At 34.3% G+C, this 27,878-nt stretch overlaps 1 protein-coding gene across 1 annotated transcript in view; it reads right to left on the bottom strand.

Annotated features, from left to right (window-relative positions):
- The window catches only part of rnf13 (ring finger protein 13), a 35,921-nt gene extending 15,742 nt beyond the window's left edge, over positions 1–20,179 (bottom strand). The window contains exons 1-4 of the mRNA XM_073844695.1: positions 20,028–20,179; positions 17,220–17,356; positions 17,042–17,122; positions 3,244–3,369 (exon numbers count right to left, since the gene is read on the bottom strand). Coding sequence (XP_073700796.1) covers positions 3,244–3,369; positions 17,042–17,122; positions 17,220–17,333 — 321 coding nt within the window. The 5' untranslated portion in view covers positions 17,334–17,356; positions 20,028–20,179. The remainder of the gene's footprint in view (positions 1–3,243; positions 3,370–17,041; positions 17,123–17,219; positions 17,357–20,027) is intronic.
- Between the last annotated feature and the right edge of the window lie 7,699 nt (positions 20,180–27,878).

Here is a 27,878-nt window from a genome sequence, read left to right as displayed (position 1 = left end):
AATAATTGAAGGAAACACACTATCTACGATCTATGATTATTAATTGAAATCAGTGTTGAACAACTGAAATTAAAGCAAGCATTGCTTAAAACGAAAAGTCACATTTTTCTTAAATTAGTGAAAATAAATAACTTGCACTATTGGAAACAAAATAAATAATTTTCAATGTTTTTCATATTAAAAGTAGAAAATAAGCAGTATCGCCTCTAAATAAAATTACCCTTGTATATCCTGTAAATACTTTTTACTGTATAAATACTGTTTAAGCTCTCCATCGACATGTCGGCGGAATAACGGAACGGAGCGCTAGTGTTTTTTAAAGGGAAAGTAATTGAAATAATCTTCCTGGAAAAATTTTAACGATTATAGGTTCTGAATGTCGATTTCGATTATTTTTCGATTAATTGCCCAGCCCTACTTTGAGGCTGTGAGTCAAACAGGTCCACCAAGTTTTGTTCCCCCCTGAATTTAGCGGAGGCCGATATATTGTCTAATAGGTGCTCAAACTTTATCAACCAATGGCGGCTTTATTTTTTTGATATACCCAAATGTCTTTACAGACACTTAAAGACAGTGCACAGCAATTTTCATGTTGATAGGACAAATGGTTGCGAAAGTATAGCTATTTTTTTTTCTTATAACGCTATTTTTTCCCTCTTATAGCTCTTACATAAGTGTTCGGCAAATCAATCTCAATCCATTCAAGAGTTTTAGGGAGTTTTAGGGATTTATGGGCGAGTCGAAAGTTTCTTCTTTGATAAATAATGATATTCGCTCTCCAGAGAATCTTTCTGCACTAGTTTAGTTCCGATCAGCCAAAAAAACTAGGACTAGTTCGTAGAAGTAGTGAGCCCACGTGAGTCAAGGATTCCAACGACATTAGACGCTTGAGCCTGTGACCGATGGTTTAGCAGTCATGAGCATTTCGTACTTTTGATCGCTGTACCGCCCCCGTCAGGCCGATTGGGGTGAGCTTTGGTGACATTGTTGGCGGTGTGAGTACTAACATCCCTTAAAGTTTCAAGTCTCTACGACTTACGGTTTGGTCTGCATGCAGTTTTACGTGGAGATCGCTGATCCTTGGCCATTCTAAAAAGTACAATTGTTAAAAACATAACCCTTGAGTCATAAAGGCTTCTTTAATGAATTTTCACACAAATAGTGAACTTCAGGAGTTCTATCGTATGATATGAACATCGTGTGCATGTGCAAAAAAAAAAAAAAAAAACGGTTTACGTCCTTGCAAAACAGGTCATGAGTCAAACAGGTCCACTGAGTTTCGTTCCCCCCAGTTTTCAGCCTCTGTTAACCTTGTCTAATAGGTGCTCAAACCTAATTGGACAATGGTGGCCATGTTTTTTGAGATATGCAAATGTCCTTACAGACACTTGTGGCACTTTGGACCAAGACCGTGCACAGTGATTTTCATGTTGATAGGACAAATGGTTGCATAGGTATGGACATTTTTATGTTTTTTTACCCTCTTATAGCGCCACCAAGTGGCCAAGCTCCACTATTTTTTCCTGCGACTTCAGATTGAGCTCTTACATAAGCATTCTGCAAAGAGTTTGGCAAATATATCTCATTCCGTTCAGGAGTTTTAGGGATTTCACTAAAAGTGTCCCTTTCGAACGTTTCGGCGTCACTTTGCGACGGCGAGTCTAAAGTTCAGCTTTTTTAATAATTATTGATATTTGCTCATAGAATCCGTACTAGTTTAGTTCCAATCATGCTAGTTTGTAAAAGTAGCAAAAATATTTTTTTGTCCAGCATGAGCCAAGGATTCCAACGACATAAGACACTTGAGCTTGCGACTAACGGTTTAAGTTATGAGCATTTTGTACATTTTTGTTCGCTACAGCGCCCCCGTCAGGCCGATTGGGGTGAGCCTTGGTGACATTGTAGATGGCCTGAGTACTACCATCCCTCCAAGTTTCAAGTCTCTACGATTTACGGTTTCGTCTGTACGATCAGTTTTACGTAGAGATCTCTGGCTATTCTAACAATTACAATAGAGTTTCATCGCTAAATTAAAATTAAATAAATGTTCACACGAATAGTGAACCTTAGTCAACTTGATCAATGAAGGTATTAGTGCAGTACAATTTAGCTTAAGGTTGTTCTGGTATAATAAATTTTACCTTCTTTTATTTTCAACAGCGGCCACTAATGGCAGAACTGAGAACCACATGTCAGATTCTTACTTTTAAAATGCAACAAGCCAAGACTGAAACAAGTCAAAACACACACTAGTGCTGTGTTACTGCATAAATAAGTGTGCTTTAGGTAATGTGGTTTCGAGATTCCTGCAGTGCTGGATTAGCGATTAGTGAATGTTTGCACAAGGAGTGATAAGAGCATTCAAGACATTCCTCAGACAAAGACATCTATCACACTCACATCACGTGAAGATCACAGATATAATATCAGCTTTAGGTAAAAAATATCATCACTTAAATGAACTTCTGCAAAAGATGCGCCAAAATGTTATGCTTTTGCTTGCAGCTTATGTTTTTTTTTTTGTTTTTATCTCTGTACGCCCCTTAAAATGGTGGACAAACTCCACAGCGCTGTTGATGATTAACGGTTTATTGTAGTACAGGAGGAATATTTTGAACAGTGCGACAGGAGTTATGTGGCACTGTGTCTGGAAGTCATCCAAAGTCCCGCAGGTGAACAGAAACTGCAGGCGGACCTCTTGAAGCCTTTGCATATGATTTGCCGGCAGCACAAACGTGTTGCAATGAAGCACGTCTTGAAGAGCGGGGGCCGAGTTTGCATTTTGGAGTGCATTTGCGTACTTGGATGCAGGCGTTTCTATGTTACCTGTGTTTGTAGTTTTAGTAGTAGGAGGAGGATGTTTTTAATAGAAATTATTAATTATAAATGTATTTTATGTTTTACAAAGATTATAATTTATTATAATCATATTATAATTGTAATTTTAAATGTATTATGTATTATATGGAAACGCCTGTATTTATACTGCCAGCATACAGCTGTCTTTGTGTTATATTTGCAGTTTGACTACGCTGATAGAGATCTTTCCCATGCCAAAGAAAAACATGCAATCAATTGCAAGTATAGTGGAGCGCGTTGAGACACGTTACGCTGCATTCAGAAACAAAACGGCTTGTGAAATCGGCATTTCCCACGTTTCCAGTGAGACTCGTGAAGGGGAAACCACTGGTGCTTTGCCAAACACATAACGAGGGGATCACAACTTCCTGCGGCCAAACCTACCTTGATGTCAAAGTTACAGTCGAAGCGCTTGATCAGCACGATGAAGGCGCTGCTGAGGTTGTCCCGCAGGGGCGGGGGGTCGATGGGCACGCAGGCGTTCTCGGGACGGGCACCAATCAGGAAACCCTGCGGACAGGAAGGAACAAACAATCAGAGGAGGATTCCTTCAGTCACAGTAAGCAAAGGAGTCCAGACGGCTCCCTCTGCTGGACCAAACTAACACTACAACAACAACTAAGAGGGAAAAATAGACAACTAAATTATCAAGTGTTTATAAATGGTCACCTTTTTTGATTTTGAGATGTTATAAGGTGAGATTTTTCTGTTGGTTTGGTCACAATGATCAAGATGGCACTTGAAAAAAGTAAGAAACGCTTGAAGGGACACTTCCTGTTTCTGAGAATGGGTTATTGGGCCATGAAGGCAGGCATGAGGCCAGCACATGACTGAGGATGAGTCAAAGTAGGCCACAAAAACAATCCACACACAGAAGGACTGTGTTACTGAGTGTTCAACAAGCATGATATTTGGTTGATCAGCTGACGTTATGTCATCTTTTGGATTTAACTTCCTCTGTCATCTAAAGATATGTGTCTGACTGTTCAAAACAACATCATAAAACTCATGTATACTCTCAAAATGAATATCTATATTTTGATATAAACAACTTCAAGTTTTTTTTTAACATTTTTTTAGTTTATTCAGAAAAAATATAAGCAGCCATTAACTAATAGTTATTCTTAAATGTATAAATATATAAGTATTAAATAAGTTTTTTTAAATAATAAAAATAATAACAATATTAAATAATTACATAAAATACTTATTAACTAAATGAATTTTATTTAATGATTATATATATATATATATATATATATATATATATATATATATATATATATATATATATATATATATATATATATATATGTATATTTTTTTTAGTTTGTTTTAGTTTTTAGATTTTTTTAATTTTATTTATTTATTTATTTTTATTTTAGACAATATATATTAAATAAAGTGAATATTAGATAAATATTATTATTTAATTATATTAAATATTTTTTAATTTATATTTAATAATACAAATATATATATATATATATATATATATATATATATATATATTTTTTTTATTATTATATAAAATAAGCGTATATCAAGAAAGTATATAAAAATACAAAATAAAAATGTGTATCAATTTGAAATTTTAATACGCCATAATGAACATAATGTTATTAATAAATATATTAAATACTCAATAATTAAATAAAATATATTTAATGTTACTGTAAAAAAATATATATATATATTTACACACACGTTAATAATAATGCACTTGCTTAAAATGTTTAATTTTTGTAATTTATTATTATTATTATTTATTTTTTTATTTTTTTATAATTTAATATAAATTATAATTAATAATATTTTTTAATTATAATAAATTATGAGAAAGGACTAAACATTTTTACTTTTTAATTTATAATGTTGTAATGCAAAATTCGGTTGTTTCAATTTTTTAATTTTACTGAGTCACTTTTAAAAAAAATATTTACACAGTTTGGGATTTTAATAATTAGCCATTAAGTTGTCATAATTAAATAATTGTATTAAATACTGATCATTAAATAAATTATATTAAATAATAAACACTACATTTATTTTTATACATTACAATGAAATGTTGTGAAGCCTAAATGCACTTTTTTTTAAATGTTCGATGTTTAATTTAGTTTTATATTTTAGTTTTAAGATAAATTAGACAAATTAGTATATAACGTCAATATCAGCCATAACATAAGTAACTATTGGCTTTTATTTGTATATTTTCAGTTTTAATTTTAAATGTAGTTAAAATTTTAGTAACTTTGTTGTCTTTTTTTTTTATTTCTAATTAGCTTTAATTTAGATTTATTTCTGTTATGGTTTTAGGCATTTAAGTAAACTTATTATATTGCAGGTAGTTGCCAAAACAAGATTTCTAAGATTTTTTTTAAAGATTTCTAATTTGCCTTTAAGATTTATTCCTATATTTATAATATCATTACATTTTATTTAAATTCATTTATGTATATTAAGATCTCGAACAAGGAATCATGAAAAATGGGGTTCAAAAACAAAATGTGTATAAAAAAAAAAAATTAAAAAAACCTTGCAACCTCAGACCCCGTGCTTCAGGAAGTTGGTCTAACACTACTTCCTGTTCTGGCTGATGCCCTCAGCCTCTGCGGTTCTTAACATTTACACTTTGGTGACATAACGCAGCGGGTTTATCGCTGGTCCAAGATGATTTACCAGCTCATGACTAGATTAGATCGGCTACCGCGCTCCAAAACAGCCGTCAGATTAAGCTAGATTTCCCAGCAGGGATTAACTCCAACACAATATTTAGCACAAATAGATGGCCATAAGTATATTACGTTGTGTCCAGCTGAGTAGGACAAAGGTGAACGCTGCTGTTTAGAGAAAATATGGAAAAAGTTGGTGGACGACCTCTAAAGACATCCGTTCGCTTTGAGCCGACAAAGATGGGGAAATCAGAGCGAAAGGCTGAGCCAAATGGAGAAGTGACACAGATGTGAAGTCTTTTTCACAGTTTTCACCAACATGTCATTTGAGCATGAGGTTTGTGTGATCAGGTCACTGAATCAGGAACAGAAAATTGGCACGATTGAAGCATAAAAAGAAGCACTGCTGTAGCACCATGACAGCATAAAAGCCAATTAATTAATTTTATGAAATATTTAATTCTATTGTCCAAATGATATTATACTTAAAAATCACACTTATAGCATAAATCACATTTATTGTTGCTCTGCAAAAAGTGGCAAGTGAAAACTGCTCATTTGTGGGAGTGAACGGGTGTAAATTTTTAGTGGTGAAGAAATTTCCCAATGCAAATTTTTGGGTTGGGTTGAAATTTGGGGAATTTTGACACAGAGCGGATCAACAGCAAGCCAACAAAGCAAAAATGAATATCCACAATGCAGTCATTTTAGTGGTAATTGGCGCACTGTAGAATTTCACCCAATGGATTTCTGGTGACAAAAAAAAAAATTAAATCCAAAAGTGGATTTTGTGTTGTTTAAATTTGGTGAATTTTGACACTCAAATTCACAGCTCCGACAAATAGCAAGCCAAAAAAGCAAAAATGAATATCCACAAAGCCAATCATTTTAGTGGTAATTGGCGCACTGTAGAATTTCACCCAATGGATTTCTGGTGACAAAAAAAAATAATAATAATCAAAAAGTGGATTTTGTGTTTGGTTTAAATTTGGTGAATTTTGACACTCAAATTCACAGCTCCGACCAATAGCAAGCCAAAAAAGCAAAAATTAATATCCACAATGCATTGTAGCTGTAATCGGCGCAAAAAAGAATTTAGTTTGATGGATTTCTGGTGACAAAAATAATTCTAAAACCAAATTTTGCATTGGGTTCAAATTTGGGGAATTCTGACACTCAGATCTGCAGAGTCAACAAATAGCAAGCCCACAAAGCAAAAATGAATATCCATAAACATTTTAGCAGCGATCGGTTAATTTTGGTCAATTGTGACATTTAGATTCATACAAATTGCAAGCCAATAAAAGCAAATATGAGTATCCACAGTTATAGAAGCAGAAATTGACGCAATGATTTCTGGTGACGAAAAAAATCCAAAATCAAATTTCGCATTGGGTTCAAATCTGGTGAATTTTGACGCTCAAATTTGCATAGCCGACAAATAGCAAGCCAACAAAGGAAAAATGAATATCCACAATGGAGTCATTTTAGTGGTTATTGGCGCACTGTAGAATTTCACCCAATGGATTTCTGCTGACAAAAAAAAAAAAAAAAAAAAAATTCCAAAAGTGGATTTTGTGTTTGGTTTAAATTTGGTGAATTTTGACACTCAAATTCACAGCTCGGACCAATAGCAAGCCAGCAAAGCAAAAATTAATATCCACAAAGCCAATCAGGGATTTTGAGGGATGAGGGATTTTGACCAATGGCTTTCTAGTGATGAAAAAATTCCAAAAGCGAATTTCACATTGGGTTCAAATTTGATCAATTCTGACACTTAGATTGGCAGAGTGACCAATAGCAAGCCAACAAAGCAAAAATGAATATCCACGAACCAGTCATTTTAGCAGAAATGGCACAGCGAAGAATTTTGCCCATTTCATTTCTAGTGATGAAAAAATTTCCAAATGCGAATTTCGCGTTGGGTTCAAATTTGGTGAATCTGACACTCAGATCTGCAGAGCCGACCAAAAGAAAGCCAACAGAAAAAAATGAATATCCACAATGTATTTAAGCTGTAATCGGCGCAAAAAATTATTTAGTTTGATGGATTTCTGGTGACAAAAATAAAACCAAATTTTGCATTGGGTTCAAATTTGGTGAATTCTGACACTCAGATTTGCAGAGTCAACAAATATTTGTCATTTTAGCAGCGATCGGTCAATTATGGTCGATTGTGACATTTAGATTCAGACCAATTGCAAGCCAAAAAAGCAAAAATGAGTATCCACACAGTTATAGAAGCAGAAATTGACGCAATGAAGAATTTTGCCTATTTGATTACTGGTGACGAAAACAATTCCAAAATCGAATTTCGCATTGGGTTCAAATTTGGTGAATTTTGTCGCTCAAATTTGCATAGCTGACAAATAGCAAGCCAACAAAGCAAAAATTAATATCCACAATGCATTGTAGCTGTAATCGGCGCAAAAAAGAATTTAGTTTGATGGATTTCTGGTGACAAAAATAATTCTAAAACCAAATTTTGCATTGGTTTCAAATTTGGTGAATTCTGACACTCATATCTGCAGAGTCAACAAATATTTGTCATTTTAGCAGCGATCGGTCAATTATGGTCGATTGTGACATTTAGATTCAGACCAATTGCAAGCTAAAAAAGCAAAAATGAATATCCACAATGAGGTCATTTTAGCGGCTATTGACACAATGAATAGTTTATACCTAATTGATTCTGATGACAAAGACATTTCCAAAAGCGAATTTCACGCTGGGTTTAAATTTGGTGAATTCTGACACTTAGCAGAGCCGACCAACAGCAAGCCAACAAAGCAAAAATGAATACCCGCAATGAGGTCATTTTAGCGGTAATTGTCGCACTGTAGAATTTCCCCCAATGGATTATAGTAATGAAAAAAATTCCAAATGCAAATTTCCCGTTGGGTTCAAATTTGGTGAATTCTGACACTGAGATTTGCAGAACCAACCAAAAGCAAGCCAACAAAGCAAAAACAAAAACCCACAAACCAGTCATTTTAGCGGCAATCGGCGCAATGAATAATTTCTCCCAATGGATTTCTGGAGACGAAGAAATTTCCAAAAGCCAATGTCATGTTGCGTTTAAATTTGGTGAATTTTGACACTCAAATTTGCCAAAAGCAAGCCAACAAAGCAAAACGAACATCCACAAACCAGTCATTTTAGCAGCAATTAGCACACTGAAAAACATTGCCCAATTGATTTCTGGTCACAAAAAAAAAAAATTACCAAATAAACTAATTTCACGTTGGGTTCAAATTTGGTGAATTCTGACACTCAGATTTGCAGAGTCAACAAATAGCAAGCCAACAAAGCAAAAATGAATGTCCACAAAACATTTTAGCAGCATCCGGCAAAAAAAATTCCAAAATCGAATTTCGAGTTGGGTTCAAATTTGGCGAATTTCGACTCTCAGATTCGAAGACCCAACCAAATGGCATGCCAACAAAACAAAAATGAATATCCACAATACAGTCAATTTTGCAAGAATTTTGCTCTATGTATTTTCCACGCTGGGTTCAAATTTGGTGAATTTTGACACCTAGTGGCAGTGCCAACCAATAGCAAGCCACTTGATTAAGCGGTAAAACTGGTGTGGGAGGAAATTCGTAACTTAGCAAAAAAGCAAAGCTAAAGATCTACAATGGATGATTGTCTCATTTGGAGTTTTTTTTTTAACAAGCAGTATCATAAAATGATCTGTTTCGAATGCAGTTATTTACGGTTGGTCAGTATAAAAGTTTAAAGAGGTAGTTCACCCAAAAATGAAAACTTATCCTACGATTTAGGGGAGAGTGGGGGCGGTTGCAACACTTTTTGCATTTCCTTTAGTTTCTCAGAACCTGTTTGTATTAGAAAGCCGAAATTTTAATACAATAAAGCCACATCTGTCAGCTACTCACCCATATTGCTAAACATGATAATATACATACAATTTACACTTAAAAAGACAAAGTGAAACGTTGCAACCATCCCCAAAATAGGGGACAGTTGCAACATTCAATAAAAAAAAATTATTTTATTTGTGCACAGTCACGGTCTTCGATAAGGTAAATTTGCTGTAAAAAAAAAACAAAAACAAAGAATAGTAAATGAAAAACATTTAACACATAAGTAGATTTTTTACCTATTTACTTAAAAAAAAAAAAGTAGAGATACCTAACTATTAAAGGGGTTCATTAGTATTGTCATTATAAAATTACAATTATGTAATGTTATGGCAAGCTTAGTTTTAAATCAATATTGCGGTAAGGGACAGCATTTTGGGACGGTTTCAACAGTGTGTCCATACAGTGATAGCCATGATAAAAATTGGTATATTAGCTTGACAACATATCATTGGCACACGCTAGCTATGCCTATTAGAAGCTAAGAACGCACTGATTAAATTATGTTTTTACAATGCGTCACACAAACAACTTAGACACTATGACCAAAAATCTCATCTTTAAAAAAATTACTTTTTTACCAAGAAAATGATTTGGGGTAGAAGGAATGATCAGATGTGGCTGATTTCTTCCAGGAAGTATGAGGGGCCAATAAAGCGTGTGCAGTACGAATATCATCTCTGTATCTTATTCCTGCTTGGAGAAATAAGCAATGTTGCAACCGTCCCCACTCTCCCCTACTCACCCTCAAGCCATCCTCGGTGTATATGACTTTCAGAGGAAAACAATCAGACTTACACTACCGGTCAAAAGTTTGGGGTCAGTAAATTTTTCTTCTTCTTTTTTGAAAGAAATTAATACTTTTATTCACCAAGGATGTGTTAAATTGACAAAAAGTGATAGCAAATACTTACATTGTTAGAAAATATTAATATTTTGAATAAATGCTGTTCTTTTGAGCTTTTTGTTCATCAAAGAATCCTGAAAAATATCACAATTTCTAAATAAATACTTTGCAGGGCAACTGTTGCAATATATAATCCAATACAGATCATTCTAATAATAAATCAGTATATTAGAATGACTTCTGAAGGATCATGTGACACTTAAGACTGAAGTAATGGCTGATGAAAATTCAGCTTTGCATCACAGGAATAAACAAAATTTTAAAGTATATTACAATAGAAACCATTATTTTATATTGTAATGACATTTCGCAATATTACAGTTTTTTTTTTCTATACGTTTGATTAAATAAATGCAGCACTGATGAGCATAAGAGACTTTCTATAAAAACATTACAACTCGTACTGACCCCAAACTTTTGACCAGTAGTGTATTTTAAAAAATATCCTGGCTCTTCCAAGCTTTTTAATGGCAGTTGAAATTTTGAAGGCCAATAAAGTGCATCCATCCATCATAAAAAGTGCTAACCGGATGCGGTATAGGTCCTGATGGGACATAGGCCAAACACAAAAATCAAATAAAACTTCAAATGAATTTTTCCTAAAGATGGTTTCCACCTTTTTAGGTAGTTCAAGTTTTTTTTTATGTTTGCTATCAGTTTGTGAAGTTGATGCTTTGTCATGTGACCAAAAGAGAAAATTGTAACCAGCCAGTTGTGCCTTTGGAAATCCAATTCAATGTATTCTTGCTCGGTTTTAATCAGACTTTTCATTTCCACATCCACATATTACGCATTACTCTTGGTAAAATGCTCTGTCAGAGCTTTCTCTAGCGTTTAAGTGTCTTTAGACTGTCAGCAGCTAAAAACCCTCAAAGAGGCTGCAGTGCTAACTCTTCTGCTTTAAATCCGCGCCATTACAGCTGTCAAAGCCGTAACAAACTCAACACCTTCAACAATAAATTTCAGGACAGTTACTGTTAGAGCTGCTGAAATGTTTTTGTTTTTGGTGAGGACTAAGATAGATTGCTTCATTAAAAGATTTGAGTCATTCAGTCCATTTATTTGTTGAATATCCACCAGTTACGCTATTTAAAGCCCATTGGATATGATCCAAACGTCTGTTAAAAACACATCTCAGTAGCTTCCAATGGACCCTACACCATCTTATTACACAATGTTATCAATCCTCAAGATCTATCAGCCATTCGGCAACAGATTGTGTAAATCTGTAGTTTTGCACATTGTTTTGGGTCAATCATCTCCACTCGTCACATGAAACAGGGTCAGAATGCTGCCAGACTCACTAAACTAGACTCATTCACCATGTTTGAGGTCTGGGGGTCAGGTCAGAAGATCTATTTTAAACTACTGAGAAAAGGGTTTGTTTTGTTTTCAAATTTGCAATTTTCTGCATTACTCCAGTCTTCAGTGTCGCATAATCTTCAGAAATCATTCAAATATGCTGCTGCAGAAACATTAAAACAGCTGTGCTGCTTCATATTTTTGTAAAACATAATTTTTTTTTAAAGATTTTTCGGATCTTCAAAAAGTTCAAATTAATAGTGTTTACGAACTCGTGAATTTTTGCAGCATTATAAAATGTCACTTTTGATCAATTTTATTTCATCTTTGCGGAATGAAAGTAATTATTGGAAAATAAGTAAATAAATAAAGCATTTTTAACCTAAACTTTTCAATGGTAGTGAATTATTATGTATTATATATTGTGGGTATATAAAAATAAAAGTTAATATAAAAAAGTAGGGTTTATAAGTTTATTTAGTATTTGCAAGTAAAATACGTTGTATTTTTATTTAAATTATTTATTATGTATTGTTTTTATTAAGGTGATCTAACCCAAATTATTTTCGAAAAATATGCAAATACTAACATGGAGATTAATCGAGATTAAACGCATCCAAAATAAAAGCTTTTGTTTACCGTATATTTATGTATATATATAAATCAGTGGCGGCTACTGGTCTGTCAAATAGGGGAAGCTCATTTTCGGCCTACATCATAAAATTGTCTATTTATTTAAAAGTAAATTCTGCCCTACGTTCCTTTTCAAGAAAATGGTCTGTAACCCTGTCGTACCAACTAGGCGTCTTTTCGTGTGCAGTTTCACCCACGACGCTAGCCTAGCCTACCATATGAATGAATGAATGAACGATCTAAAAAAAAAAATTAAACTCTGTAAAAGTGAAACAAGGAATGTGGTGTATAATTGTGTGAAATGTATGATGAAAATCAAGCAATTTCGCCAAGCAAATATAAAGAAATAGGTTGCAGCAGTTTTTATTTCGTCTGAACTTGAGAAATCCGCGATGGGACTGAGCGCGAATAGCTTCAGCGATTCCTTACAGTACAAAATCGCTGTCAGTCAAAAGGAGATGCAATCTTTCGACAGACCCTCCAATCATCACGCAGAAGCTCAGCGTCCAGGCCAGCCCACTCCTCATTCACCCCCAGAGACGCTGAGCGTCCGTGGGCGGGACATAATCGCAGCGTTTATCCAATGACCGTCTAGTTTCAAAGCACTGAAAAAAAACGTTCAAAGCAGCCGCATTGAAGTCAATGGACGCTGGGCTTCAATGGGGAAATGCACTGTGACGCTACGGGAATGTATGAGAAGAAAATCAAGTCAGCCGACCTGCTATGTCTAACTGATTCTGAACGAACTCGTCTTTGAGATGAACGTTTTCTAACGCATTTTTAGTCAATAAAATGTTAATACAATAGTACGTAATTTGACCATTAATTTTGTGACATTATAGGGGAAGCTGAGCTTCCCTTGCAGTCTTAAAGAAATCGCCACTGATATAAATACACACACATATTACATAAATTTAAGAAACATGTTATGTTTATATATTAATTATATTTATTAGATTAATATAAATATATACATGTAAATATTTTCAATATATATAAAATAAATATAAATATATACATAATGAAAACACAGTACACATATATTATGTAAACAAAAACATTTATTTTGCATGCGATAATCTCGTAACAGCAATAATAAATCCATATATTTCTTTTTTTGGATGAAAACTATTTGCAGCAAATTTAAACTGTACAAGTAATTGTAATTGTGAAAACCATTACAAAAAAAATGAAAAAGTAGGATTTATAGGTTTATTTGGTATTTGCAAGTAAAATAAGTTGTATTTATTATTTATAAGGTGATCTGACCCTAAATATTTTAGAATTCGCAAATACTAAAATAGAGACATAAATTAGTATATATATATATATATTAGGGCCAGGACTTTAACGCGTTAATTTAGATTAATTAATTACACAAAAATAACGCGTAAAATTTTTTTAACGCATTTTAATCGCACTTAATTTTGCACCGCGGAACGTTTCTCACTGGATGAGTTTCGGCAGACCGATTATACTGGAGCACCACCGCAGCACATCGAGCCTCAAGTATCACCTCAATGCTTTTACAGAAGGTTTACCTACCTATAGGGTACCTGAATTTCTGAAATGTAGGCTAGTATATTTCTAAATATCCCAGTGTTTCCCCTACCATCATCTCAGGGGGGCGCGTTTACAATGTCTTCTCCAAGAAAACACGGACTGGATCGCGGACTCCATTCATAAAAAACGAATTTACTATAGCGCGGAATGCCACGTAAATTCGTCGATTTTTGGATTGATAAATCAAAAGTTGGTCTGTCACTTAATTCAAATCGCGATATGGACTAGTGTCTGTGAAAACTGAAATGCAAAAAGACCGTTTTAATACGAATCCTGCATGTTCCGTTTGTATCTGTATGTACGAATGGTGGAGACGCGTTTTTTTTTTTTACTACACGCATACTGACGCATGCATGATGCTCCTGCTACTTTTTGGCCTTTGCATCTCACATGAACAGATAAACTCAATCTCCAAAGCTGCTGTCAGTGTCACTTTTAGTTTTCATTTGAGAAAACTAGCATCATATCATACTTTACACACAGAAACTTCACGGCAACCTGTCAAAACAAAAGTACGGTTTAACATGAAACAGAACAATATTCCTATTTAAATAATTGACAAAAAAAACAATATATATGATAAAAAATAAATATAACAACCAAGATTAACCACTTAATTGTAGAAAAAAATACTACAATTATTATTTAAATGTTAAATTATTATTATTTATTGATTTTAACAGCAAACCTCTGTTTGTTTGCCAAAAATTAAAAATGCTTATTTTTCATTTGATTAAAAATAAATAAATGTTTATGCTTTCATTTGATTATGAGAAAAATTAAAACACAAGAATTTCTTAAAAAAAAAAAAAAAATAGCAAAAGATTGTAAAGCCCTATTGTTCAAAATGTTAAAATAGAGAGTTTGGGACTCATTTTTTCACTGAAATAAATGTTTTCGTTATTACACAAAGTAGGGTAAAGTACCGGGGAAAAAAAAAGTATGGAAACCTAGGGGAAACACTGTGTCCTATTGCTACACTTAATGGCAATATTGCACTGGTCTGTTGGACTTGGTTGAACAAAAATAAACAATATTTTGTTGCTTAAGCTTATGTATTCAGTCATTATTCAATGGTATACTAAAAATCCATATGAAAAAACTTACTTCTCACTGTTCTCAGGTCAAATATTTATATGCGATTAAAATGCGATTAATTTCGATTAATTAATTACAAAGCCTCTAATTAATTAGATTAATTTTTTTTATCGAGTCCCGGCCCTAATATATATATATATGTGTGTGTGTGTGTGTGTGTGTGTGTGTGTGTATATATATATATATATATATATATGTGTGTGTGTGTGTGTGTGTGTGTGTGTGTGTATATATATATATATATGTGTGTGTGTGTGTGTGTGTGTGTGTGTGTGTGTATATATATATATATATATGTGTGTGTGTGTGTGTGTGTGTGTGTGTGTGTATATATATATATATATATATATATATATATTAGTGGTGGGCATAGATTAATTTTTTTAATCTAGATTAATCTAGATTAAATCTTGGAATTAATCTAGATTAATCTAGATTAAAATGGCTAATTTGAATTCTGCCGAAGGCATTCAGAATATGTGTGCTACCCAAATAATGACTAAAAGTAAGTCTTTGAGAATGGGTTTCTCAAGCCAGGTGGCGCATTAGACCAGGGGCTCATCTCCTGTTTCCAAACTACATCACAAACTGCTCGATAAAGCTGTTCTATGATAATTTGTTGATGAACTTTACGTTACACCGTACTTTTATTTTGACAGGTTGCCGTGAAGTTTCTGTGTATACAGTATGATATGATGCGAGTTTTCTCAAATTAAACGGTAAAAGTGACACTCACAGCGGTTTTGGAGATTGAGTTTATCTGTTCATGTGAGATGCAAATGCCAAAAATTACCGGGAGCGTCACGTGTGTTTCAGTATGCGTGTAGTAAAAGCTCGTCTCCGCCATGCATACGTACAGCTAGGCAAACGGAACATACCGGATTCATATTAAAACGGTCTTTTTGCATTTCAGTTTTCACATACACTAGTCCATATCGCGATTTGAATTAAGTGACAGACCATATTTGATTTATGAATCCAAAAAACGACGAATTTACGTGCCATTTCGTGCTATAGTAGATTCGGTTTTTATGAATGGAGGACGACGCGACCCAGTCTGTGTTTTGGCGGAGGAGACGTAAACGCGCGACCATATTCTATAGTCTTTGGTATACATCCGCGTTAAACTATCAAGGTGAAAGTCATCATAGCTTGCGTAGTTTAGACCCAGCTCCCAACCCAAATTTGAGAATAGATTAACGGCGATATTTTTTTTATCGCACGATAAGAGTCTCACGTTAACGCAGCACGTTAACGCCGATAACGGCCCACCACTAATATATATATATATATATATATATATATATATATATATATATATATATATAAGCTATTTGTAGCAAATTTAAACTGTACAAGTAATTGCGGTTGAAATATTAACCATGATAATTAATTATATAATCAAATCTGAGTAATTACTTTCTCAAATTACATGACAAAAATTGTAATTAGTAACATAATCCTTTACATTACACTTTTTAGGTAATATAATCGGACTAATTTTGACCTAACTCGTTTATGACATTGATTTAAATATGATAATCTTGTACCATATTAATATACAAATACAAATATTAAATAAAATACATGTTTTTTATTTGTTATTATTAACAAAAAGAAGTACATTGCATTACGTCAGGGTTCGTGAAGGAACTGCGAGGGGTTCGAAAAGCAAATAATACATTAAATCATAAAAACAATAAAAATGTACGATCAAAATAAGGATTTTAAAATGACATCAATCAAAATAAAACACTAATTTAAAAAATGTAATCATGTAATCAATAACTGTAATCTGATTACAGGTTTTTTTTTTATGTAATTTAATCTAGTTACAAGTACTTTTTTATTTTTGGAATCTGATTACATAATTCAGATTACATGTAATCCGTTACTTCCCTGCTGTATGTAATATACATACTTATGCAATTATGTAATGATCTAAACACATCTATCAGGCACAAAAGTCATGTTTTACCTTTGCATTTTTAACAAACCATAAACTTCACAAATTTCAATAGCAAATGCTTTACTCAGAGTAAAAAGGTAAAATACTTTTAATTTCCAACAGAATTTTTGAAGATATTGTGTCTATCATCAATATCTTTCAGCCACCTCACCTTTAGTCCTTCGCTGGGCAGCCTGTAGCCAAATCGAGCTGGCAAGTCATCAAAGTTCTCCGTTTTATTGTCGAACGAATACTGAAAAACAAACACAGCCATGAATTAGAGTCCGACAAGCATGTGTTTAAATGCTGCATATCAATTTACTCTTGCTGCACACGTGTCAGAAACTTACAGCTGATATATCGGCCTCCACGGGCAGGAGATTGAGGAAGGCAAATATCTGAACCGTGAAAATGGTGTAAATCTGTGTGGCCGAGAGCATCAGCATCCCCAAAGAGAGCAGCATCTTAAGACCTGCTTCAATTACACCTGCAAATGCAAGGAAATGATACATTAGACATCAGCAGGAAGTCCCCGAAAAAAAAACATTTCCTGTTTCTGAGGGCCAGTTCAACCCTGGCCAATTCAAAGGAAGCTGACACTAAAACTGAGCACTGGGGAAATTCGACTTCTAATGCAAACTGCTAATGTTTCAAAAATATACTTAGTCAGAACTGAGGAGTAACAGTCGTCAATAAAGACGCTTTCGGTCCTGATAATCAGTAACAAAACAATGATAAATCAGCCAAACCTTCACCCTCGTCAATTTTCTATCTCAACAATGGTGTAAGTTTTAAGGGCAACAACTAAAAAGTTCACACAGATCTGCAAAAATGACTAAAAATCACTGTATAATTCATGCCAGGCCAGTAGATGGCCATGTCACTTTGTTCAGAAAAACATTATGCATTTACGAACATAGCTATAGACTGAACACGTAATATGAACACAAAACGACAATAGTAGCGTTTTCAAAAGTTAGATTTTCAGGCTCCTAAAACGCTGTTCTCATGTAAACAAACAGCCAAAATGCATTATTATTAATGCTTTAATGGCATTAACTATTAATGAATTATTTTTTGCAACATTTTGGATAAGCCACGCCCATGTTTCAGTGAACCACGCCCACTATTTCAACATTAATCGTTGAATAAAAATAGTAATAGTAGGGATTTTTAATTGACTCAACTGTGTTAAAAATACATATTGTTAAACAATCCCAGTTCACAAAAATCCGCGAAAACGACTAAAATCACTGTATAATTCATGCCAGGACAGTAGATGGTGTTTTCACTTTGTTAAGAAAAACATAATGCACTTGCAAACATAGCTATAGACTGAACAGGTAATACGAATGGCATCGCTGTTTACACAAATTTCCGATTTCGTAATTTAACACGAAGCAGCGACAGTAGCTTAAAACTAGTTTCAAAACTTTATTTCAGGCTCCTAAAATGTTCTTGTGTAAACAAACAGCCAATATGCGTAAAAAAGTTTTCCCTTTGTAGTTGAAACCACCAGGAACTACCAAAGGATTTTTTATTTTGCAACATTTTGGATAAACCACGCCCACGTTTCAATAAACCACGCCCACTATTTCAACATTAATCGTTGAATAAAAGTAGTAATAGCAATTTTCAATCAGCTAAACTGTGTTAAAAATACACAAATTGTTACTAAATTATTCATATAAGAAATTAGTAGAAAATACTGTAAATACTGGTACAAAAATTAACTTGGATTAACTTATAATGAGTAACAATACAATGATAACCAGCCAAACCTTCACCCTCGTCAATTTTCTTGCTCAACAATGGTGTGAGTTTAAGGGTACGTTTACAAAACAACTGAAAAGTTTCACGTACAGAAGACACAAATCCGACAAAATGTCTAAAATCACTGTAAAATTCATGCCAGGCTATATGGCAATGTCACTTTGTTAAGAAAAAACATTATGCACTTTCAAACAGAGTTATAGACTGAACAGGCGTCGCCATCTTCACTAATTATGTTTTCTTTTTGTAATTCACACAGAATTATTATTATTATTATTATTTTTAGTTTAAACCACCAGGAACTACCAAAAAACCTTTATTTTTGCAACACCGGATCACAAATACTGATCAACCACGCCCAAATTCCAGCAAGCCACGCCCACATGTTCGCTGAATAAAAGTAATAGTAGCGATTTTCAATATACTAAGCTGTTACAAATGTAAATACCATTATTAAATCATTTATACAAGAAATTGGCACAAAAATACTGTAAAAGCAGGTACAAAAAATTCACTCGGACTTAAAATTAAATCAAAGGGTGCGGGACAAAAGCAGGTTGTATTTTGCCATAATAGTTTCTTTTTATTTATTACACTGAATCGCATACCTACATCTCAGAAATGTGTATTTGACGTCTGCAAGACTAGTTTGCTCATCTGCAATAAGTCTATTAGACGTTTTCTATCAGATGTCAAATAGACATCTATTAGATGTCTTTAAGATGTTTATGAATTACAATGTATGTAAAACTGACATCTTATGATGTTCGTACACAGCAGATGCTTTCCAGATCGAGAGATCATCAACAGACTACACTTTTTACTATTATAAACACGTTTTAGAAACAACAACTGTAAGTCAACCCTAAACGATAGTTCATCGAAATGTTTTACTTCTTTTTCTAGTTTGTGTCTAATTCTATAAATAACTTATTTGATGTAACGTTATAAACTTCCCTTTTATTCTCTCAACACCATATTATATATCACATACAAACAACTAGCTAACACAAGAAATAAAATGGCCCACCTTTACATACACATAAACTATAAAATACAGTTTCTTTCTGGAATCTGCTGTCTCGAACTGACTTGTAATATCCCGATTCACATTTGGTTTTGGTTGTATTAGCACGCTGGCTAACAGTAAACACAAACCGGATAAACTTTAGCTTCACTCCAACGATCTGCTTTGAATCTACAAGCAGGTCACCAAATCTACACATCAAAATATAAAATACCTCGATGTTCACGTTGACAAGCAAAAGGAGAAAACGACCACGATCAAAGAGAGCAGTAAACTATCAGCCAAACGACGTGACTGTACCTCAATTAGCAAAGAGAAAGATGAAAAATGAATCCTGCAGGATGCATCAGCGACTCACCATTACATTAGATGGTTTACTTTAGTCCAGGAATATAATAAACAACGATGACATTACAGTAGAGTGAAATTATAGGCTTCAAACTGCTTCGTACGACCTCATATCGTCTGGCAGGCCAGAATGGCAACAGAGATCCAAACACACAATATAGACACACTCTCAGTCCTCCAAAACTAAACACAGCTCCCTCTAGTGCACAGAGAAGGATTGAGTGACCAGCACTGCAAGCAAACTAACTGTTGACTATGAGAAGGGACACCTTTAACGTTTGAAATACCGTTTGTGTCGTTTATTTTCGGGTATTTATTGTGTAAACATTACAAACGGATGTGATTAGTCCAGTCTGAGCAGCGCTGAGAACAGAGATCAGGGGTCCGTTCTTCGTACCTCGCTTACTACATCCAAGATCAAATGACACATCCAAGATCAAATCATCGCGCTAACTATGAGCTCGCTATTTCGGTTCTCCGAACGCACCTGTTGTTGATGATCAGTATAGCTGGATGAAGTTATTTGAGATCACTGGGTGGCTTAAAAGGGGCTACGTATCGATAGTAGAAACATTGATCGGCAACTCTTTGATTGGTCGGCGAACATGACGAAGGAGCGCGCTCAGTATTTTTCTGCAGCAGAGCAAGAACTCTTGATTGAGGGATTTCAGGAGTTTCAGAGTTTGATTAAAACGCAAGGGAACACTGCAAAGGCTGGAAAAGCAAGGAGAGAGGGCTGGCTAAAAGTAGTGAACACATTAAATGTGTTAATGCTGCCCATGTTACATGTTTTTTTCTTGGTATGTTATTTTATTTATATTTTTATTTTTTTATACACTACCGTTCAAAAGTTTGGGGTCAGTAAGACTTGTAATAGTCTTTAAAGAAGTCTCTTATGCTCATCAAGACTGCATTTATTTGATTAAAAATACAGAAAAAACATTAATATTGAAAATTGTTTTTACAATATAAAATAATGTTGTTGTTTTATATATATATATATATTAACATACTTTAAAATAGAATTTATTCCTGTGATGAAAAGCTGAATTTTTATCAGCTGTTACTCCAGTCTTAAGTGTCACATGATCCTTCAGGGATCATTCTAATATGCTGATTTATTATTAGAATGATCAATGTTGGATAATATCAACAGTTGTGCTGCCAAATATTTTTTGGAACCTGTGATTTTTTTTCCCCCAGGATTCTTTCATGAATAACAAGTTTAAAAAGTACAGTGTTTATTCAATATATATATATATATATACTTTCTTGCAAGATACTTTTCTTTTCCCACGTGAGTCAGTCCGCGTCAGTTGTGCTCTTTAACCAATCAGATGTGACCTCGCCATTTCAACCAATCATAACCCGCCAGGAGCGCAGCCTAAATCCTGTTTACATGAAATAAACCTGCTCCAGAGCAGGTTTAGGCTTGCGCAGCTGTTGCTATGACAGCAAGTCCAGGATGAGCTTCGAAGAACCAAACAATCCAAGATCATGCCAAATCGTCAACAATCAAATCCAGCTAACTTAGTTAGCGAGGTACGAAGAACGGACCCCAGGTGAGACCTACAGCTGCTGTAATTGTTTACTATTATTGTTAACACTGAGAACAGCCTTAAATAAACACTATAGCCTTAAAATATGAGAATTGCTATTTTACCTCGGCTGCTAAGCTAAATGCTGAATCCCATTCTATTTCTTATTCTGGTTGTCTTGTTGAGAGCAAACGGCACACCAGCGCCCTTTAGCGTTATTATGTAGAAAGCAGTTTTATCTGAAATCTGGCCCCGTCTTTATAAAAAATCTTAGTGCAAAGAGTTGCTCCTAGTGACAAAATCCTAAGAACATTTTTAGAAATGTGGGTGTTTCCTCTTACAATTAACAAAAAGGTCCTAATAAAGAAAAAAAGTATTTCGGAATGCATCTTAACCCTTAAAAGAGGTCTTAAGGTCCAAAACTGTTAGGAGTACGGACAAGGACTTTTAAGAGGCTTAAGAGTTTTTTTTTAGTAGTGGAGAAAATTGACAAAACATGAGGAGAAATAAATATTCTGCACACAATGCATGACATTGAGTTAATACCATGCCACACATGCGATTGTGCAGGGATAATGTTTGTGACCGATTTTATTAGAGACATGCTAACATCTCCAACATAGTGCAGGAATGCCACAGTGCAAGAAATGGAAGTAATCACTTACATTAACATATTTGGCAACTGGAAACAATGCAACTACGCAGCAGTGATGATTTGGGTCTGTTTACAACCTTCTATGAGCAAAGAGATCAAACAAACAATTACACCACTTATTTCAGAACCTTAATGTGTTGCTGTTCATTTCCTATCAAATACATTAAATACAACATTAACAGCGTGGTAAATTAAAAATATATAACATACAGGTGCTGGTCATATAATTAGAATATCTTCAAAAAGTTGATTTATTTCACTAATTCCATTCAAGAAGTGAAACTTGTATAATGTATACATTCATTCCACACAGACTGATATATTTCAAGTGTTTATTTCTTTTCATTTTGATGATTATAACTGACAACAAATGAAAACCCCAATTCAGTATCTCAGAAAATTTGAATATTGTGAAAAGGTTCAGTATTGAAGACACCTGGTGCCACACTCTAATCAGCTAATTAACTCAAAACACCTGCAAAGGCCTTTAAATGGTCTCTCAGTCTAGTTCTGTAGGCTACACAATCATGGGGAAGACTGCTGATTTGACAGTTGTCCAAAAGACGACCACTGACACCTTGCACAAGGAGGACAAGACACAAACGGTCATTGCAAAAGAGGCTGGCTGTTCACAGAGCTCTGTGTCCAAGCATATTAAAAGAGAGGCAAAGGGAAGGAAAAGATGTGGTTGAAAAAAGTGTACAAGCAATAGGGATAGCCGCACCCTGGAGAGAATTGTGAAACAAAACCCATTCAAAAATGTGGGGGAGATTGACAAAGAGTGGACTGCAGCTGGAGTCAGTGCTTCAAGAACCACTATGCACAGACGTATGCAAGACATGGGTTTCAGCTGTCGCATTCCTTGTGTCAAGCCACTCTTGAACAACAGACAGCGTCAGAAGAGTCTCGCCTGGGCTAAAGACAAAAAGGACTGGACTGCTGCTGAGTGGTCCAAATTTATGTTCTCTGATGAAAGTAAATTTTGCGTTTCCTTTGGAAATCAGGGTCCCAGAGTCTGGAGGAAGAGAGGAGAGGCACAGAATCCACGTTGCTTGAGGTCCTCAAAGTCTCAAAGTCTGGTCGTTAAGAGTAACAATCTCAAAAATTTAATACAAAAACATATGGAACGTGTTTCTGAAACATTTTAGTTGAACGATTTTAAATGTTACTATAGTTTCAGATTGTTCAGAGAACATTTGCATCTGCAAGACATCTGCAAGATGTAGTTTGCTCATCTGCAATACGTATATTGGACATTTCCTACCAGATGGCAAATAGACATCTCAGATATCAGATGTCTTCAAGATGTTTATGAATTAGAATGTATGTAAAACTGACATCTTACAGACGTCTGCCAGACGTTTGTACACAGCAGATGCTTTCCAGACCAAGAGATCTTTAACAGACATCTTGCAGACATGTGCTATCTGGGTTTAGACAGTCCTATAACGTTTGCAAATTACTAATTGAAACATTACCTCCCAGACAGCACACATACATCTGCAAGATGTCTGTTGAAGATCGCTTGGTCTGGAAAGCATCTTTTGTGTACAAACATCTGATAAGGTGTCAGTTTTAGATACATTCTAAATCATAAATATCTTAAAGACATCTAACAGACATCTATTTGACATCTGATAGGGAACATCCTTTAGACATAGGTATTGCAGATGAGCAAACAATCTAAAAAATACGTCTTGCAGATGTAAATGCAGATGTCAAATAGACATCTACATGATGTATGTGTTCTATCAGGGTAAATGTTGCCTATAACATTTATATCAACAAGAAAAAAAAAAACATTTGGAAGTAAAGAACCTGGATGTGGGAACGTTCATCAGAACATGTCTTAAAGATGGATCTGCTCTGCTTGTGAAGTACTTTGGTCAACATCTGTGTTGTTATAAGGTGCTACATGTATAAAAATAAAAACCTTGACCTTGATTTTTTTCTTACAAACGTGCTGCTTTTCTCTTCACAGAACATTAATTGATGGACTGAAGTGGTGTGGATTACTTGTGGATTATTGTGACGTTTTTATCAGCTGTTTGGACTTTCATTGACGGCACCGATTCACTGCAGTGTATCCACTGTTGAGCAAGTGATGCTACAATTCTCCAAATCTGAAGAAACAAAATAATTTTGAACATTTATTTATTTGTGTTATTGCTTGTAATTTGTTTAATTGTTCTTATTGTATTGCTAAGTGTTTTCTATTAAATGATGTTTGATTTTTAAATTAGTCTAGTAGTTAATCTTTAAATATATCATTGTATTTTATGATATGAACATAATTGTGCTGTCATATGAGTTTTACTATGTTCAAGTATTACTTGTAGTTTGTTTATAGTTTGTTTACTTTTTAATGAAGGAAAGTTTTTTTTTTTTTTTTTACATTTCTTTTTCACAAAGCACTTTTAAAAAAGACTATTTACGCCCTAGGTCTTTCTGTTGTAATAGAGACTGAGATTAAATTTATTTTTAACTTATTCTTCATTGTTGCTACTAAAACACCTTATACTTCCATTTATGATGTATTTAGAAAACGCAGATGCAATATTGTTGTTTTGCAGCTGATCATTTAAATTTTGTAGATCAGTATCTAATTTTCCTCTATACTTATCTATTTTAATTTTATTTATTTATCATTGATTAAATGTCTTTGATAACTGTATTTTTTATATTTTATCAACAGTTTTTATTGTCTGCTGATTGTATTTGCATCTGGCAAACATATTTTATTAGCATATCTAAAAGGCATTATATGTTGGGCTTTTCGTGTTTTAAATTTCTCAATAAAGCATTTAAGTGCCAAATAAAGTTTTTTACTCCAAACATAACTGTCTGTCTACATCAGTTTCACTCTTATTTTTGTTTGATCTGTTTTATAGATGTTTTGTAATTTTAAATAAGTTTTGGCGCTATTTTTGATAATCTGCCGTTGTTTTGCGGTAATGACGTCACAAGTCGCGCGCGTTCCCTTCTGTCGAGGAGTCAGCCTCGAGTTTTCTGAGGTGAACGGATTTTACTGAGTTATCGGAGTTTTCTGAGGTGAGTCAGTGTATTTACACAATTGTTAGCCTGCCCCTTTACACCTTTTGTACATGTTACACAGTTTAAGCTATAGTCACTTATTCTGCATTGTTTTCATCGAGTTTCATTCATAACTGGCTCTTCTCCCTTCTAGGAGGTTAACGTTGCTTAAAGGGATAGTTCACGCAAAACTGAAAATGTGATGTTTATCTGCTTACCCCCAGGGCATCCAAGATGTGGGTGACTTTGTTTCTTCAGTGGAACACAAACAAAGATTTTTAACCCAAACTGTTGCAGTCTGTCAGCCATGTAATGGCAGTCAATGGGCAACAAATCTTTGAGTTAAAAAATATACACAGACAAAACCATATTAAACCCCTGCGGCTCGTGACGATACATTGAGGTCTTAAGACACAAAACGATCGGTCTGTGCAAAAAACAGTATTTATATCATTATTTATAATTGTATAATTTTGAGATCCATTTTTTCACACTGAGGACAACTGAGGGCCTCATATGCAACTATTACAGAAGGTTCACATACACATAAAAACAATGCATCAAGACTTTTTTTTTTTAATTTGAAGAAGGGTAAATTTAACTTATTTTGTCTTCTGGGAAACAACTTCTGTAGCCTCTTAAGGGCAATACTAGATGAAAAAATATGATATTTATGCAAAATAAGAAAAAATGTACGCATCTTCATTGTGTTCAAAAGTTTAAAAATTCCAGAGTGACACAACCTGTCATTCTGGCAGACTGGATTTAATATAATAATAATAACACGCTGTTTTTAGTCTAACAAGAACGTTTTTTGTTCTAAGTTTTTTATAGCACAATGACCTCTTATTAAAAAATCAAGTTGCGGTTTGTGGGGTCAGTTTGTGTGTAGATATATGTTTTAACAACGTTTTCCACTTTTGATTCTAGCAAGAAACTATTGTAGTAATTATTAATATTAAGCAAGTGCATTTTCATGGTTTGACCAGTAGATGGCAGCAGTGATCCACAATTGCTACTCACTAAAAGCCAGTCACAATCAACAAATGTAAGGAGGTTGTAAGACATCAGCATTGTTTGTAACAACTTACAGTCTGCCTTGTCAGAATCAGACATTTCAGACACACAAATGCATCTTACAGCCACCAACAGAGGTCTTACTTACCTGAACACCTGCGGCGATTGTTCTCAAGGGTTTCTCATCATCATCAGCATAATGTCATGTGCCTGTATAAACTCATATATTTACTGTATGTAGCACGAAACACAAACACCTTTTTAGGAAAAACTAGGTAAAATCTGAAGAATGAAGCAGATGAAGCTCAATCTGTGAGCAGCAGCTCAGTCTCATTTTTATTTAGATCATCTGGGCATAAAGGGATGTGGTTTGTGGTCAGATAGAAAAGTATGGAAGCAGATTAGTCTCATTAATAATTCACGCACAATACACGATGCACACATGCGTGTCCCAATTCACGTGCACGAAAAAAATATATATATTCACAAAAAAAATTCACGTGCAAAAAATAAGAATATAAATTCATAAAATACGTTTCACAAGTTGCAAAACACAATTCACAGATTTACAACTGTGTACAACAATTTTGAATGTTTAAAAATCACGAGTGTATCACGGACTGTGAGTGTGTGAATAGCTTTTTTACGTGTGTATTTTTTAGACTTGCGTGTGTGTTTTTGAGACTCTCCTGGCAGCGAACTCCTCCCATGCGGGTCACTCGTACACTTTAGCCAATCAGATTTGAGCCTGTCGATCGACCAATCATAACCCGCTGTGGGCGTGCCTATCTTACGTTACGTCATCAGCGCGAGTCCAGTTCCAGAATTCAGATACGATTCAGCTGTTGATCGTCTCATTTGTAACTAGCCTAGTAAAGGTGTATTGTTTTATTTTGATTGCTTAAAAACTAAAGGTAAAATCGGTCGTTTAGACACACTCGTTAACGTGACCAGTTTAAGCCAGCGGCTGCTATGAAAACAGATAGTGTTGCCAAAGATGCTGTCTTGTGTTAGCCACAATGTCCTGTTGAAAGAATTCTGTTCATTGCCATGTTTTTGTTTAACAACGCTGGGTGTCCTCTGCCCAGTCTAGCTCCCACTTAGCACTGACCCTGCCTTTATTATTATAGCTTTATGTAATGATGAATATACCTCACGAGAACTCAGTGTATGAATAACGGTGTGTTTGTACTAACCATTTGTGCAACTGGATGCAGTGTTTAATTAAAACACACTAATCATTTTCCTTGCATTTTTCAGGATTTAACACTTTGGAACAACATCTGGATGACAGTTACAGACCTCTTCGTTCACATTAATCTTTATGTCTTTTTATGTACTTCACCTTTATGCATTATTTTTTTAATGTAATCAACATTCATGTACTTTTTAAAATATTATATTATTGTGATACATAATTTTATGTTGAGCAGTGATGTAAAAATCTTTGAGATTACAAAACACAAGATGATGTTGGTTAGCAGCAATTGTATTTGCTTTAGTATTAACAGTTCTGGAATTTGCTGGTCAGTCAGACAGACTGATCACATAAAGGAATGCATCAAAGATTATTCAGTAAACTTCATTCAAGTTCTGACTTGTTTTGAATGTTTTAATT

The sequence above is a fragment of the Garra rufa genome, chromosome 7 (genome assembly GCF_049309525.1).
Source record: "Garra rufa chromosome 7, GarRuf1.0, whole genome shotgun sequence".
NCBI lineage: Eukaryota > Metazoa > Chordata > Actinopteri > Cypriniformes > Cyprinidae > Garra > Garra rufa.
Note: the sequence above shows the minus strand (reverse complement) of the source record. Positions and strands in the feature narration are given on the sequence as shown.